Source organism: Rhopalosiphum maidis, chromosome 2 (assembly GCF_003676215.2).
Source record: "Rhopalosiphum maidis isolate BTI-1 chromosome 2, ASM367621v3, whole genome shotgun sequence".
Taxonomy (NCBI): Eukaryota; Metazoa; Arthropoda; class Insecta; order Hemiptera; family Aphididae; genus Rhopalosiphum; species Rhopalosiphum maidis.
In genome coordinates, this window is record NC_040878.1 from 26134337 (window position 1) to 26148294 (window position 13958).

The 13958-nt window shown below is 29.4% G+C and overlaps 1 protein-coding gene across 2 annotated transcripts in view; it reads right to left on the reverse strand.

The window, feature by feature from the left end:
- The window catches only part of LOC113554039 (GATA-binding factor A-like), a 28745-nt gene that overhangs the window by 14142 nt on the left and 645 nt on the right, over window positions 1–13958 (reverse strand). Inside the window, exons 1-2 of one of the 2 annotated variants that reach the window (XM_026957692.1) lie at window positions 3318–3563; window positions 1263–1403 (exon numbers count right to left, since the gene is read on the reverse strand). In XM_026957692.1, the coding sequence (XP_026813493.1) occupies window positions 1263–1326 (64 nt within the window). In that variant the 5' untranslated portion in view covers window positions 1327–1403; window positions 3318–3563. Of the gene's footprint in view, window positions 1–1262; window positions 1404–3317; window positions 3564–13958 lie in introns of those variants that run through there. The other variant, XM_026957691.1, reaches the window with a different exon arrangement.

A 13958-nucleotide genomic window follows, 5' to 3' on the forward strand; every position in this document is an offset into this window, starting at 1 on the left:
GCCCACATCCATATTTTGTATAGAGGTCCTCAATAACCTGATCTCAGTACCATCACATTATTTATACAGCGATTTACAGTACAATAAAATATCCCCAATCACCATTAACTAAAAATAAGTTTCAGAAGCTATTAACCGATAAAGTTGTATTTTATTATGTTATTTTACCACCATTTATCATATTTATTCTCTTTCCACCACTTCCGAATGGCCAATCAAACTGACTAAATTAAGAACACAAAAATACTTGCAAAAATCTGCGTAAGAGTAGGGTGCGTAGATTATTCTCATATTATATATATACTTATAAATAACTATTAACTTTTTACAAACTCGATTTAAGGCATTATGCCCATTATGAATGTTGAAAATAACTGATAAGTTATATTATCAGTAATAGTAAGTAATAATGAAACTTTTCCAATAGAAAGAAGAACCAGTGTGAAATAAAAAAGCGTCTACTGCGGCGAAGCGTATACATTATCATGTATATCTGTTTCAACTGTGTTGAAATAATAAAACGAAACGTCGAAACACTGACGAAAAAAATGGTTAGCCATTTCTGGTGTAGGTACCACAGTTATAATAAACTTATATAACGGTCGGACGCTAACATACTAACGATCATTTCATAAAGAACTACGAAACTGTTTAAAAAAAAAAAATGACGTTTAACCCAACCAAACCGATACTATATAATTATAATTTAGGATTATTAAAAATTATTTATCTAACGATTGGCACCTGTCCTCCTAGGTCACTTGATCTCACTCAACATGACTTCATATTTTGAAGATGTATTGTTAAAGATATACTGTGAACGTACTTCCATTGTCATGAACTACTGCAGAGGAACGATAACAAATTAGCAGACTAAACAAATAATATGCTGGAGCAAGTATGGGATCAATTCGACATTATATATTAATTGCATAATTGTACCTATGACTAGATTTAATCGTATAGGACATATTTTATAAGTACCATAAGCTAAATTCTAAATATTATTTATCATTGTAAACCTAAAAAATAAAACGTTTAACCATTTGTAACCGGATGAATCATTATGGATAAACCTGCTGCGCATGTATGTGCTATTATCATTATTATACCTCACGTGGGTCCATCTTCCCGCCGAGGGGCTGATATAATGACGACCCTTACGGAGTCGATGATGCAAGGGGTGACGATGACAGGTTTCGGTGACGGCGCGCATACACGGGGTTGGTACACGGATATATTGTATGGGTATAGGTACTTACGCGTGTCACTGGAGACGACACCTGCGTCGGCGCCGACCGTGCTCGTCGACGAACATTGGAACATGACTTCATCGCCCGTTCACGGGTTGTTGTGCCAAGAGCCGCGGCCGGTTGTCACGGGGGCCACCGTGAATTCTTCGCCTGGTCAACACGAACACACACAAAAATGTTATATTATCACGAATATTGAATTATTGTTTTTACGAAATAAAATATTTAAACTGGGGGGGGGGCGGAAACGTGTTACGTTTACGTGATGTTTATAGTTTATTTATATATTTAATAGTATTAGGAGGTATCTATAGGTAATAGGATTATAATATATTGCATATATCATGATTCATGATAATGCGCAGTGTTCGGACGGGACTGGCTGGTCGGTTGTACGATATTACCCGTACTTGCCACGATATGAATTAATAGAAGAGTGAGGGTAAAAAAAGTCGTTCGCGGACATTGTCGTGGTGCACGTTATAAGATAAACGGACAAATAACAATAACGATTATACGCGTACGTGTATTGTATTTTATTATGTACACAGTTATATAAATAGACGTATAGAACTACTAAAGCTGTTGGAATAACGACGACACCGTCTTCCGGTCCAAAGGTGTTGTAACGCGACATTATTATCAGATATTACAATAATATACACGCCCTCAAACGGTTCGCGATATCTTCCGAAAACCGCTACCCGAGGCCGGGCGCCCTTTGGCCGTCGTCGGCTGTTCCGATATCACATGGGTAACCTACGTTACGAGTCAAGGTAGACCGAGATCATACATCATCGCTAAATCTAAACATTCAAATCCCATATACGAATATACCAATGCTTTTTTGGAGGGAAACATATAATTTGATCGCGATCGTGATCATGTCGATTATTTAAAATACCCAGTTGTCAATAACTGTCATGACCGTCAACAACCGCGAAAGGAGATTCTGAATTTGTTGATCGAATCGGAGGTACCTCCTAATGCCCACACCTACCAATATACGTGTTGTTTACGCGGGCATGCACGACGACGTATTAAACATTTAAACGTATATAATTGCGTCGCCCGTTGTAATATTTCGGTAGGAATGTATTAACTCGTAAAAACACGACTCATACCTATATAATGTATATAAATAATATACTATTATATTACACTATAGTATACCAACATAATAATATATTATAGAGGCGCGCGCGCGCGCGTGTGTGTGTGTGTATGTGTGTGTGTGTGTGTGTGTGTGAGATAAGCTTTTAACGAAGGGTTACGTCATGGCGACAAGGTATATAATCGGCCGAGATAAGTGTAGGTTCCTGTATTATAGTGCTGCGAAATATGCTGGTGCACAGGTTCGGACAATTAATGTCGGCGTGATAAGAAGGCTGTTTTCGTGTACATGGATTTAGATAAGGCAATTCGGTGTGGGACCGTGGGCATTGTGTTTCGAAGAATAATTAACCTCAGTATACCTACACTACACGGGCTGGTAGGCAGGCGCGCAGAGGCGTATAGGGTATTATAATACGTTGGTATATACGTGTCGGCGCTGCATCGTTATCCGGGTGCCTAGGTTTTTTTTTACAATAGGTGTATAATGTTTAACTCGCGCCACTGCAGGCGATAACAGTTAGCACAACTACAACTACTCACGCCCATCATCGTGATATTATTAAAATATATACGACATAATGTGTTATCACTGTTATCGTCGATGTTGTAAGTTAGACAATGATGGTCAGCTCTCCGCGAAACGACCGCTCGATAAAAGAGGTATTCACATACTGTACGGTTTACACCGGCGAAAGCTGCCACCGCACACCCTTTGGTCTCTGAATCGTGCTCCGTGACTACCGGGCGAGTGCTTTTGTGTATCTCCCCGAGTCGACGGCCATCGATACGACATAATATTAAAATATATTTTACGGTCGACGAATAAACACAACACCGTCGACACGAATAATAATAATAATAAAATCGTGATTTACTACTAGTCTACCCTACTATAAATTTAATATACACATACAATTTAACAATAATATTAATTACAACTCGGTATACCTGTAAAGTACGTGTTTCGTATATATTTTGGCTTTAACTGTCGTGTTGCGATACTGCGGATGTCCTCGAAATATCGCCTGGTCGAACGATTACGAGTTAACGATGTTTTAACCGATTGCCAGTAAAAATATTCGAATAATTTTTATTAACTATTATTTCAGACGAACGGAAAACTAACGAGTATTATATTATATCGTACGCGTATACGAAACGTTTTGTACAGCCTTCGGAGGTTTTTATCGTTCTTTGCCGAACGCATATACGAATGAACAGATGCAGTGTGCGGTGGATTGAGCACGTTAATCTAATCGCTTAATAGGTTACAGAATAATCAGATAGATGGTTCTAATCTAACAGTTTGCTGATGAATAATAAAAACACAAGAAAAAACCTCGTTAAATTGTTATTTTTCATCGATATACACATACGCTGCAAAGAAACTGTTTTCGTATTATATGATTGTAATAATGAAAGCATTAAATAATGATTATGATATATGTATGGGTAGTGTGGTGGTCATCCACTCCACCGTTTGACCTTTGCGTCGACGCGTCTGCCCGTTACCGATTATTTTGGACAGACTGTACAAGAGACGACTGAAAAATCAACGCAATGGACAAAAATGGTTAATGTATATATAATACCAATTAAAACGTCGGATATAAAAAATGTGTAATTAGCATGCATGTTTATCGACATTATTTCATACATTTATTTTAAATTCACTTTTCATATTTATTGAATCGACCTAATGTATTTTTAGCAGTTAATTTGATGATTTTACTGGAATTTTGAGTTATCATATCGGTATATAATATAACATTATATGTTTGACCGTTGTTAATAATTAACTTTTTTTTTTAAATAATTTACATTTTTATTTAATTTTGTAGAACGAGCATATTTTTTAATCAAACAACACACATAATGCTTTTGTATATATATATATATAATTATTAAGTTTAGTATTATATAGTGTGAGGTCCAAAGTAACAATATTTGATACGCATACACTACCTATTATATTAGGTATAATATGTGTAATTTAAACTATAATGATATTTGATTGTACGATTAACTGATATCAGTAATCGGGTACAATGGGTATAATAGATTACATTATTTGATTATAAGTATTTATACCTATTCAATATCGAGTTTTCAAATATTTGTCCAAAATGTCTAAACACAAAGCGACCAAATACCTACAATATGACCATATGGGACCCCGTCCGCTTTACATTAGTTTATATTTATATCAGTTACATTAACGAAAAAAGATATATTATCAGTAATATAATATTGTCACGTACTCCGTTGATAACAGCAAGCGTTTATACTATTTGAAATAAATTAAAGCGCTTTCTTGTGTGCGTCTAATTCTCTCCTTATAAATTTTAATAAGTACATGTAATATTATAATAAGTAATTACACCGCAACGAGCTTAATCTATGTAATAATAAAATGTCACGTCATTTATAACTATTCGAAATTGATCATCGTTTATTATTAGGATCACCGATATCTGAAAAATGTGCAACTTAAGATTACGATAATAGGAGATAGAACTGTATTTCTGAGAAATGATAAATCAAAATTATAATTATTGTCTTGGTGTCGAGTAATAAACTCCGTATCGTTATAATTCCCCACGATATAATTTAAATAATCTGTAATTATATTTTTATTATCAGTTTACAGTTAAAATAGTTGAATTAAAATACCTACTTCTAAGATATCGATTGTTTAGGTTTGGTTTTAGACCGTTGTTTAAATCGATTCGCCACAGTTACAACTTACGGGATAAAAAAAAAAATTTCTGTTGGATTAAATCTAAAACTAGTCGGTGGACATATTTTTAAAACGACCTTTTAAAGATTCTGATCTAGATAAAGTACGCGTATTATTCCGACAATGTGGATTGATTTTATTCGCACAATATCAACTAAAACGTGTACCATTATATAATAATATATTGTATGTCTATGTACAATTAATATGCAACACGACAACAACATTCTGAAATCAATCTAATTGATATTATTATTGTCTAATATTTATAAAACAGTTCGTGAACATAATATATATTATTATTAGGTATGGCGATTAAATACTTTGAGACATTATGTAATAATAATAATTTATGTTCACAGAAACATACGACCAAACAAAGTGGACACATATGAATGCATTTACATCGGTCGTTTTTTTTTTTTTTTTTTTTTTTGTCAAATAATCAACTTGATTGCTTTCGATATTCTTAAACTGGAAACCATTTAAACGTAGCATATTTTATTATTTTTATTATAAAAAAAATCGTTTGTACTGAAATGTATGCTATGCTTTCGTTTGATATCCAAAAAAACATATTATATAAAAGCGCTCGGTGCACGTACAAACGGTTTTAAACTGAAAAATCGTATACATGAATATAAATACAACAAGGATATTATATGTGTAGGAGGTACCCTAATAACATTTTAAAGCATGTAATTGTGTATTCGTGGTCTATTGGTGTATGTTCTGGTTACTAAATATGTATGTAGAATGTAGATTTCTGTATGTGTGTATATAAAATGTATATACGATTATACGAATATGTTTAATAACGTGTATAATATAGTCCATATTATTGTTGTCTTGTAACGCCGACCTAATAAATAAAAACCCGTCAGTGATTTGAAAAGGGCGAATGTGTGTCTTGGGCGTAATGATATTTTATGGTTTTGAGACAAATGCAATAAATATTGGAGTCTATTTAGGTTAGTAATAGATTAAATGTGCAGAGATTTATGTTTTCGTCTTAATATGTTTTAATGTCTTTCGGTTATATTTTTCGAAAAATAAACAAATCGAAATAATATTCACATTACTATTATGATAAACGAAAACATCCAACGCGTTAAGTAACTTGTAAATTCGCATTTTCAAAAAACATTGTGTATGTATAGTGATGTGTAACTTAAAAATTTCAAAAATTTGAAATTAAATATTACGATTTAATTCCGCATAAATGAACGATCGACATGTAGTTCACAGTTTCACACACATTAAATATTAATATATTATAAAATCTAAACAGTAAATAGGGTCATTAAAAATGACTATAAACTATATTACTATAATGTAAAACTGTAAAAGAGTATACTTATATCCATTAGGTGTAATGAAACGATTACTATGCTTTTACCAGAGAATAATATTATTAATTTATATTTCCGATTCAAAAGATCAATAAATATAAATCATTGAAGAATATTTTATGTGTATGTAAAATTATTTATTTAAATCTGTAATATTATTAATTTCATATTGAACTAACTGATTCTGCCGACTATTTATACAACAATAACTAATAAGTAATTAAATAGGTAAATAGGTAATAAGTATACATCTATAGATAATGAATACAATGACATATGAAATATTACTTGAAAATATTTTTGAGTTATTATATTTAATAAATAACTGTACTTTGATCTTAATTTCAAAATATAATTTGAGTTCTTAAGGTAACCTTTTATTTAAAAAAAATATTACAATCTTATATATTTACTATTTAGTATTACACCTATTGATCCCAAAAACAATATTAATTATTAAACACGTATAAGTGATGAAGAAAAGAAATTGTGATTATTTTTTTATCTATACATATTATTAAATATTTAATAATTTGAAATATTATTTGGTGTTTGATATTTAAATCGCATTTAATATTATAATTTAAAGGAATACTATTAGATACTTATCAGTTATCATAGGACATAGCTCAATAATAGGTTATAATATTATGGATTTATACTTTTACAAACTTTGATGTTTCATCGTTATGCGTTATTTAACATTTATTTTTTCAATAATATTAATATGATACTATTATACAGAATTTTATCAGATCAGGACGAGACGACAAATGTTTTGATAATCGATTAAAAGCCAAATCATTGTATAATCCTTTTTATTATAAGGCACACAGAAAAAAATGTGATTATTACCAATATGCTTATAAACATTATTTATCTATAACCATTGTTTTTATCACCTTATCATGAGTTTATCATTTGTAATGTGATCTGGGTATTGATCTTGCGTAGATAGAACAGTTTACCGTCTACGGGATTTGTCGAAATGATTATAATAAATGGCATTATAAACGACTGCATGTAGTAATGACCTAAAATAACTTAGCAAGGCCATAAGAAAGGTGCTTGATAGTTGGTATAATAAAATAAATATGTCTGTGAGATATATGATTTATATCATATACACTTAATACCAATATTTATCAATAATCAATACGGATCGTACATTCGCACTTAATATTTAAATGTTATGATTAGTTATTTAACGTATGAACATTTAAAAAGTGTACCAAAAATGGACCGCGTAGTATTCGTGGTAAGTATACATTATGTTTAATCTATATGTAATATTGTGTAGGACATTGTTATATAAAACAAACCGACAAGACTTCGTACGATAATATGAGGAAAAAACACGTTTTTTAACAAAAAGAACCATTTGCAAAACTATAGAAAGGTGACGTATTTTTTATTATTTTAATGCACATAATATTACCACTGCGCTGTTTTTAAAAACATACCATAAACCTATAGAAAATAAAACTATACAGCCATACAGGACAAGTTTTAAGTACCTACATCTACACCGTCGGCGTATTAATATTCAGCTCGAATCTAAAATTCATTGCACCTTCCTATTTTGTGTATATTATAATATACAAAAGAATAAGCTCGTCTTCTGTTTATAAAACTCGACTATACTATGGAAGCGTGTATGTGGCATTAACAGATTAACCACATACACGCACACAATATGGCGTATAAATAATAAACCAACATTGATATTATTAATGCACGGGCCAAGATGATTGTGTTAGGATTTATAAATTATATTTTTTAATCTCATTCGTGTGACCGCGCAAACCGGTCCCATCAGTAGCGTTGTGTTATTTAAATCGTCGTGACTGATTTAAAAGTTATTTGAATAACATTTTTTTTAACAATCCGTCAACAGCCAGTAAAACTAACCTAATACGATTTTAACGATATGAATGTATTGACACGGAGATTCTTGAATGAAATATTAATCATTAAAGTACCAGTACACATACCTGTTTGGTTATTCACTTCAGTGCTAATTAAAATATAATTAGATTGGAAAATAAACAATTAGTAAAAAATAAATATGTTCAAATGTAATAATTTTAAAATATAAATAGAATCGTTGAACGATCGTGTATATAGAACGTACAGTTTTATGAAAAAAAAGTGTAAATAATTATCTTAATCATCAAAATGAAGTCATAATATTATATTTATAAATATATATATTTTTCAATAAATCAACAGTTATATTATACTCATTGCAATATTGATTGTTAATATATAGGAGAATTGAATAAATTATAATAATTCAAAATAATATACCCGTATGGAACAAATATAATATACCTAGTATTTTTTTTATTTAATAATAGTTTTAATAACAGTTCTCCTGTGACTTACTAATTAATTATTTAGGTTAAAATATAATTATTTAATACACAGTGATAGGTTACTTACTCGGTATAAGAGTATATTACTTCTAACAAATAAACAGTTATTTTTTTTACAAACCAATTTTTTATTATTTAAATCATAAATTAAACAATATTATCAAATATCTAATTTTTTTAAATAAACGATACATCTTAAAAAAAAAAATATTTACTTTATAATTAAATAAAAAGTTGTCTTTATTAAATTATTTTAATATATCGCATATACGTTGAGTTTTTACCATCATTTGATCAAATTTAGACACTTACTTAGGTTATTTAACCAAACATATCAAAAAACAATTAAAAGTACCTATATATGTTAACTCTGCATTAAAAGGTAAAATGATTAATAAATATTGAATGCTATAAAGTTTGATAATATTTTTATAGACGGGAAATCGTCTAAAATTAAATTTATCTAAACTAATTATTACTTATTACTAATTACTAATTACTAATTAGTAAGTGTTATAATTTATAATGTTTCCAATAGACGCTTTTATCAAATTAACTTCATTTTAGAAAAATAAGATACAAAACTCGTTTAGAAAATGATAAATAACCAGCTTAATATTAATGTGGTTTACGAATACTTAACACATGATGTATTTAAGAAAATATATTGTTGAAATCTACCAAATTAGGTTGGCCAATAACAGTTTTTTAATCTTATATTATGTTTTGTTCGAATGAGTGATTTGTGCACTGTTACGATATTTCCGTATGTCTTATGGTTATGAATGTTAATTTCAATCGTGTAATAAATATTAGTATCTAATAAAGGTATAATAAAATATTATTATTTCCATGTGTATTTATCGTGAGAATCTAGAAATCATGATTTTTAGTATAATATAATTATAAATTATAATCATTAAAAAAAATCCATCAACATTTATTGGGTTGTTAATTATGATCTTTGGTTTTTTGTCTTTATTTTTACAGTTGCTAAACATATATTCAAGATATATTATTCTATCCGTTCATACTAATATATGCGTTATCTCGTAATCACACTGGACAATCCAGTATGACATCTTTCGAATGTTAATTTTTAACGGTCACTCGCAGGAACAAAATCAATCTGGGGCCGTGTGACAAAAACATCCTCATTCATTTGACATAATACAAGCAACTCGTCTTGATCAAAACAAAAATTAAGTCAAAAAAATAACAATGATGTACTGTGTGTAGATTATTTCCAATTTTTCTTATTTAAAGTTTTCATTAAATTATACTACGACGACATTGATAAATAAAAATCATCGACGTTCTTCAGCTAAATGAGATCAACACACGCGGTAACTAGAACAATGATGATGATGAGTGCACTTGAAGAGTCGTGTAGTAGTCGTAAGCCGTATCGAGTAACAACTAGCAATAGTGTTTTTTTTTTTTAATATTTAACTTCTACTACCGGGTATTTGGTATATACTAAGATAACGAGGCTTCCGCGTATAATATGATGATCACCGAACCCTAGGTAAATCGTCTGCGATCGTTGAGCTAGCTGCACGCAATCTTTCTATGGTAATCGGTTTTTGTTAACTTTTGGTGTGAAAAAATCAAAACTACGTCAATTAGACAAGAATAATGATTAGGTAAGCAAAATTGAATAATATTTTAAATTCATCGCATTCCTGAATTGTTCTTACGCTGTATATGCGTTTTGGCGTTTTGCACAAAACATATATGCTGTACAAAGAAAAAAAAACGTAAATACGGAAAATAGATAAACTATATTTATCTCCTTGAAGAAATATATAAAAATAAAATAAAATATTAACAACACCAGCACATGTAGTAATCTTGTCCTAAGTACCATATCTTTAAGAAATGTATATCGTCTAACTGTGTAAGGAGTAATTAGTCATTAGAATAAATTACAAATTCTATAGAATGAAATAAACCACTACAACACAAAAATGTATTAGATTTATATATAACCGTATAAAGATAGATATTTTTAACGTAAGATGATCATTTGATATTATTAACTATATTAACAGTTTAACACGATAGCATAGGTTAATTGGAGATAGCAAACAGCGCGTATAGTAGTATATTGTATAAAAGAAACAATATTTTTCGATATTTTTCCCGCTTTAAAGTTTAAGTTTAATATGATATAATATATATAGATAACTTTAATACATTATGCTGGAATAATTCGATTATCTATGAATGTAAATGTTGTGGATATCTAATATCTAATATTATAATAGTGTATGTTTTGTACATTATATTATATTATAGGTATACTTAAATTTATTATTTATTAAATAATTTAATTAATTTTATTTATTCTAATTTAGTATCAAAATATTATCAATATTATCATTAAACAGCCGGAACACTGAACTGTAAACTTTTTATTATTTTATATTTCTTATTAATCAATACATTTTATATGAACGTATGCAATTTTTGGATTACATAACAAACCGATTTGAACTAAAACTAATAAAATCAACAACCTGATAAAAATTTGTATGTCTATTTTTTTAATAACTTCAAAACAAATGAAAACAATAAGAATAACAATTATAATATTAAGTATTTAAGTACCTATAAATATTGAAAAAAAATCCAATAATTTCAAATTTTAAAGCAATATTATGATATGAACATAACAACAACTAGGAAGGCTTAGCTAAAAGCATTATATCGTCTATCATAAATAAACTTTTTGACGTTAAAATATATAGAATAATAATTTTACTAATTTTACGATTGGAAAATAATTAAAATACTTAAAATAACTGCAATTTAATTACACTGTACATACTAAAATGATATCCCATTGTTATCAACAATTAGTTGTATAAAAGCAAATTTAATAATATAATAACAATTAATAACATACTATTACTTGGTAAAAACTGCGACAGTACGATGTAAATACGACTCGATGTATGTATTGCGCGTAGTCACTGAGGGGGAGGCATCATCATCGAGGCGAGTTGGCTCAAAAAGAACGTCGTCATAGCTTTCAAGTTTCGACGTTGAATCGAGAAAAAGGGCGTGTGTGTGCATGTGTGCGTGATAAAAGCCACAGGAAAAATTAGGTTGCCATGGAATCGACGGATTTTCCGACCAATTATTAGGGTGGACGCGCAGTTCCGCCCTCGTTGCGTGCGCGTCCGCCGTTCAAATTGCTATCCCATAAGTACAGTATACATATACTGTTATATTATTGGGGTTATAATTATATAATATATAGTATTGCAGCGTAGCATAAAAAAATAAGTCTCACGAGGGTTCGAATTTTTCGATTCAACCCCCCCCCCCCATACAATCGTTACACTCCGCCAATCGCCACAGCCGTCACCCCTTGTGTAAACAACCGCCTACCTGCTATAAGCATGCCCGCTATAATCATAATATTATATAGTAAAAAGGACTTCCGTGTTTTACGTCTCGAAAACCTCTTTTTTTTTTTTTTTACTGCTATTATACTTATACCTATACGTCCTATACATATATATAGCCACCCGCGACGGTCATTGCGCGTTGCACTCGACAGAGATGAATTTATATAGCTGATGCTTATCTCGTTGGGTTGACAGTTTGCACATGGACGATACGGAATTGTATATTATTATTAAATAATATGTACAAATGAATTACGATTAGGACACGTCCAAAAAAATATTACCTAGTACATTAAAATAAATAATAATAATACTAATACGGTATGCGCCACATGCTTGCGATATTGACTAGTGAATTAGATAATTAAAATATGTAAATATTAAATAACTACAATACTATATTATGATTTAAAATTTTAAATAAAGAGCTAATTTGATAGTTTTAATCAATTATTTTATTATACTCCTATTTAGTTAAAGCTCTATGTATATTGTAAATTAATTATTTACGCTAAGTTAATACGCAATGTAGATATCCATATTACGCTATAATAAATACATCTATATGTATTTTTTAACCACTCTGTATAATTAATAATCATTTTCAGTCAATACTTCTATTATTTTATACTATGTAGTGACGTTTTTGTACGGAATTCTTATTTACTATTCGAGTTAAACAGTCCAATGTTTTGCCTTAATACAATTATTATAATCTCTCGCATGTCACGTAAAAGTGTAAAACTAAACAATAAGTAGAGAAATCTAAAATCTTATCAACCTCCTGCAGGTCACAAATAGTTCTTGGTATCTACGTCAGATTTAAAATTAAATCAACTCTTACTGATTATAATAAAAACAAATTTAGTAAGGATTTCTGACCAGTTAAATTACAACAAGAATAAACAAAACCTCCACTGTCTCACACAATACCTATAAAGACTTCTCACACGTCAATATAATAATAAGTACTACCTAATTCGATGTACTGTCAGTTGTTGCAATGACGTTAAAACTATTTTATTATTTAACATTTTAACGGACAATCGTATAAGACTTTAAAACAAATAAATATACCCTCCTTACGTATTGAATAAAACTGGTATTTTATCACTCAGTTAAAAGCGCATAATATTTTAATATAATTATTATTATATATACGCGTATCTATAATAGAACAATTTATTGGAAATAATATCGATGGAATATACGTAGCAAAAACAGTTGTCGAATTCAAAAACATTTTGACAAGCCTTATTTGTATAAAAGTAGGTGAAAAGAGTGATACGTTATTTAAACATCAAAGGTCAAAAATAGCTTATCAAAACAAATTAATAAAAAAAACATATCTTAACATAATTTCTGAGAAACGAATAACAAATTTATAAGCTAAAAACTAAAAACTAATAGAGTTTGTATTAATTATATATTATAATTTAAAAGTAACAATGTAATACAAATAACGTGTTCTTTAATTTTTTTATATTTTTTTCTGCAGTATATTAGATATTTAAATATCCAATCAAATAAAGAGTTATCATCTTTTAGATTTTAATAGTAAAATATAACTTTTTTTTAAATCGACGAACAATTGAATTAGTGGTATACTAACTAAATTGAATATAAATTGGTAACTACTGCAACGGTTTTTAAATAATTATTTGTTATCTATTAAATTAACTATTTAAAGTATTAATATT